Source organism: Phaseolus vulgaris, chromosome 8 (genome assembly GCF_000499845.2).
Source record: "Phaseolus vulgaris cultivar G19833 chromosome 8, P. vulgaris v2.0, whole genome shotgun sequence".
Classification (NCBI taxonomy): domain Eukaryota; kingdom Viridiplantae; phylum Streptophyta; class Magnoliopsida; order Fabales; family Fabaceae; genus Phaseolus; species Phaseolus vulgaris.
Genome location: NC_023752.2, coordinates 24,958,857 through 24,963,207, shown reverse-complemented (window position 1 = coordinate 24,963,207; position 4,351 = coordinate 24,958,857). Strand labels below are relative to the sequence as shown.

Genomic DNA, 4,351 nt, shown 5'->3' with positions numbered 1-4,351 from the left:
CAGGTGGTGAGAGATCGCCGAGGAATGCTAGGAGCTCGGGTGGTTTACACGTCGCCACGAGGAGCACATCGCCGGATCTCCCAGTAAACTCAATTAAAACTGTTAGAGGCTCAGAAGGGTAATCTCAAGCGTGTAAGTTCAGTAAGATGACTGTTGCTCCAGCCTGGGGCGTGAAGGCTGAGTGGGTTGAAGGGAACGAATTGCTCATCAGCGACAGGATTCCAGAGGGGACATTCGTTGGTGGCAAGGTTTCCTCAGCTAGAGCATGCATGGCGTAGCAGTAAGGAAGGTGGCACTTGCGACGAGCGATATCACAGAGATGATGCACTTTGTTGCATCCGATACTCGCCTTGTCGGGTGATGTTTCACAGCGCATTGTGCGCTAGCTTGCTCCTTGAGTGGAGGACTTAGCTGTGTGGCTGGTTACTACACAAGAATGACGTTCAAGTTGCCCCAATCCAGATGACGACACGTGTAGGGTTGGATGTTACCAGTTACTCCAACCTAGATGATGGCACGTGTAGGGTTGGGAGCAATGGAGAAATGACGCTCAAGTTGCCTTGGCTCAGATGACGACACGTGTAGGGCTGGGCGCTACCTGCTATCCCAGTCCAGAAGGTGACACGTGCAGGGCTGGATGCGAGCCACGCGTCCAAAAGCATAACGGCCTAGAGACACAAGAAACCTAGCTATAAAGGTAACCTTAACAGAATTTGCAGAGGTACGTTATTCATTACGGCTGATACTGCTAGGGTTGTGTGCCTACAGTACGGTCCTACAGAGCATATTCTCTCTTAGTTTTTGGGTCTTCTTGTCACAAACTTGAGCGTCGGAGCGCCACCGGCCGCAGAGGCGCCACTGTGTGTTTTTCAGGTTCTCAGAGAGGCTATCTGTGGAGTGGACATGGAGGGCACGTGGTGTCAAGCTGGTGAGGAAGATCGTGACGAGGCAACGCTCTTGCGCTAAGTCAACCAGCAGGATCAAGCTTCGTGGTTCGCAGAGAAATAACTTAGAACGTTTGAGAGTGCAGAAAGATGATGGAACAGTGGAAGCGTAAGGGGTTTAAGGGTTTTTCGAACGTTTTCGGAAGCGCAAACGACAGCTGAAGACGACCGTTGATGAAGCCACGTGTCAAGCGATTAAAAAAGGGGGTTTGGTGGAGCGTCAGAAAGGCAGAGGGTACGGACGTACGGAAATCCGTACCAGCGCCACGTAGATCGACGGTGACGTGACTTCTTAGTCTTTTCGCTGGACAAGTCTTCGCTCAAGACAGGGGGGCTTGTGTACCGACCAGGTAGTCGGGAGTGATGACGTGGCAGCAAGCGATAATATAGGCGTGTAGAGCGGAACACCTGGCTGACAGAAGTGAAGTACATCGGGAAGTCTGTGTAGTCGCCAATCGTTAAGTTGGCGTTCTCCCATCTCTAGCATATCTAATCGGCGGTCACCAGGCTTGTGTCATGGTCGCCGTATGTGGGTTTAGGCGACTAAGTGGTTAGAGACCGCCAAAAGAGGGACATCGCCGAAGGATCAGGAAGGCCTGCTTAGGGCCTTCAAGGGGTACGAATACGAAGGACGAAGTTATCAGATGATCATTCCCTAGCCAGAAGTCGGGGCAAGGGAACAGTTTACCAGAACATGCATGATGTGCAAGTGAAGCAGATCGTAATAGCGGCAGGCGAGACCACAGAGAAGGTGTGCATGGTGACACCCCGTGCTCGCCACTAGAAGAGATCGCGCTTCAAGGCAGCTATGCACCGAGTTACTCCTTGCATGAGTAACTTAGTGGAACAGCCTGAAGAGTAGAAGTGACGCTCAAGTACAAGACGCTCCAGATGGTGACACGTGTACAGCTGGATGCGAGCCACGTGCCCAGAGGTGTAACCTTTAGGAGAGAGAAAATGCACAGGTATATAAGGAACTCTTAACAGATTCTGAGGTACGCGTTTTTAGAACACTTCTTTACGCTTTGAGAACACTTGAGTACGCTGAGAGAGATTTTGCACGGTTCCTTGAGTTTTAGCTTTTCTCTCTTAGATTTTTGGTGATTCCGTCACTGACTTGAGCGTCGGAGCGCGATCGGCCGCAGCGGCGCCACTCTGTCTTTTTCAGGTTCTTGAGGAGAATCGAGGTGTGAAGGACGGAAGCTAGCGTGGTGCAAAGCCGATCCAGAGGGAGATACCTTTGACGTGGCAAGACTCTTGCGCTCGAGTCAACCGGTAGGATCACGTTCTAAACAAGAGAGAATGCACGAGGCACTAGTGGCCGCACAGGCTAGGAATGAGGAGCTTAATAGAGTCAAAGAAGAGCTACGTAAAGCCATTCAGGGACGGGAGGAGCGTGCGATTGGGGACAGATCTGCACCCCGTCCCCACCGCGTAATTTTCCCATGCCGTTTTCTCAGGAGATCATGGACAAAGTGGTCCCTGCAAATGTGGTAGCGGTGAAAGCATCTTTCACCGGGATGGAAGATCCTGAGGCTCATCTCACGGCGTTTCACACGCAGATGATGCTCTCAGGCGTTTCAGACGCAGTCTACTACAAGGTGTTCATGAGTACTCTCAATGGAACAGCGCTGGACTGGTTCGTCAGTCTACCTACTGGCCACATTACCACCTTCCAGCAGTTCTCCAAGATGTTCGTTGAGCAGTACATAGTAAACAAGGCACCGCCGTTGGTGTCTTACGATCTGTTCGATGTGAGACAGTATCAAGGGGAGTCTCTGAACGATTTTCTGAACAGATTCGGAGCTCAGGTTGTTCGCTTGCCAGGTAAGGATGAAGATATGTTTGTGCATGCCTTCAAAAAGGGCGTGTTGCCTGGGTCATTTAGCGAATCGCTGATCAGGAGCCACCCCGCCACGTTCGCTGAAATTCAGCGACGTGTCGTGGCTCACATCGTTGCTGAGAGCGAAGTTTCCGAGAAGAGAGGAAATGTGGCTCCAGCTAAGCCATGCGCTCAGACGAGGATTCAGCCGTAGAGGGTGATGGAGGCGGCGACAGGGAAGAAGGACCAAAGGATGCATCATCCTTATGATCCAAAGAAGAGCAAGGGGAAGGGGCCAGGGCGGCCTAGAGAGTCTAATCGCCCGCCGAGGTACGAGTTTGTGATGGGATTGGCTGACCTGATCGCCATTCCGAACATTTCTGCCAGGCTCAAAGTACCTGAGAAGACGACGGATAAGGTGTTGGCGCCAAAACCAGACGCGTGGTGTGAGTTCCACAAGAGCTTTGGCCACTCCATCAATTCGTGTTTGGCTTTGGGATACCAACTCGCTGAGTTGGTCAAGTGTTGGTTCTTGAAAGACTATTTGCTGGAGAAGCAAACAGGGCAATCGTCAGGTTCACAACCGGCGAGCAGTGAGGGACAACAACAAGAAGTACCCATTCACGGCGAGATCCACACTATAGCTGGTGGATTCTCGGGTGGTGGGTGTACTGCATCACAGCGGAAGAAATATGCAAGGTCCGTGATGTCAGTGGAGGCTTTTGAGGATCACTCGCCTGATGTGGACATCACGTTCACCAAAGAAGATCTTAGGGATGTTGTGCCCCATGACAACGATCCCATTGTAATCTCGCTTGTTACGGCGGGGAGGATGGTTCATCGGATGTTGGTCGATCAAGGAAGCTCGGCAGATGTGATGTTTTGGTCGACTTTCGAAAAGTTACAGTTATCCCCAGACCAGCTGAGGCCATATGGGGGCTGTTTGTACGGTTTTGCTGGTGATCAAGTGGAGGTCATGGGGTACATTGAGTTAAGGACTACGTTCACAAATGGGTTGGCCTCGCGCACAGAGAAGATCAGGTACCTTGTTGTGAACGCTCCTTCGGCTTATAATATCATGCTGGGAAGGCCAACACTCAACAGGATAGGAGCTGTACCTTCAACGAGGCACATGAAGGTCAAGTTACCTTCAATGGAGGGGGTGGTCATCACCATCCGCTCTGATCAAAAGGAGGCAAAGAAGTGCTATGAAAACAGCCTCAAGAACAAGAGATCAGTATGCCATGTAACTACAACGCCGCCCCTGGTGTGGAGCCTGATTAGGTAAATCGGCTAGTTGTGGATACAACATTTGAGGTGGCTGCCGAAAGGGATGGGGTGATGGTGGATGTTGAGGCGAGGTCCGAGAACGCCGCTCAGGTGGAGGAAGAGAAAAACTGCCCGGAGGTCGCCAGGTAGTCAAGAATTGCGAGAGCGCTGATCACCAGTGAGAAGAGGCCTCAGCCGGTCGAGGAGTGGCTTGAGAAGAAGATTGGCGGCAAAACTTTTAAGCTGGGGAAAACCTTAGATGGCGAGACACGAGACCAGATCGCCAAGGTAATAAGTAGACATCTGGACGCGTTTG

General features: G+C 51.6%; 1 protein-coding gene across 1 annotated transcript; it reads left to right on the top strand.

The window, feature by feature from the left end:
- Positions 1-2,986: 2,986 nt before the first annotated feature.
- LOC137824809 (uncharacterized) lies at positions 2,987-4,054 on the top strand. Its single transcript, XM_068630488.1, has one exon. It carries the CDS (start codon positions 2,987-2,989, stop codon positions 4,052-4,054), a length of 1,068 nt encoding a protein of 355 aa, XP_068486589.1.
- The last annotated feature ends 297 nt before the right edge of the window (positions 4,055-4,351 follow it).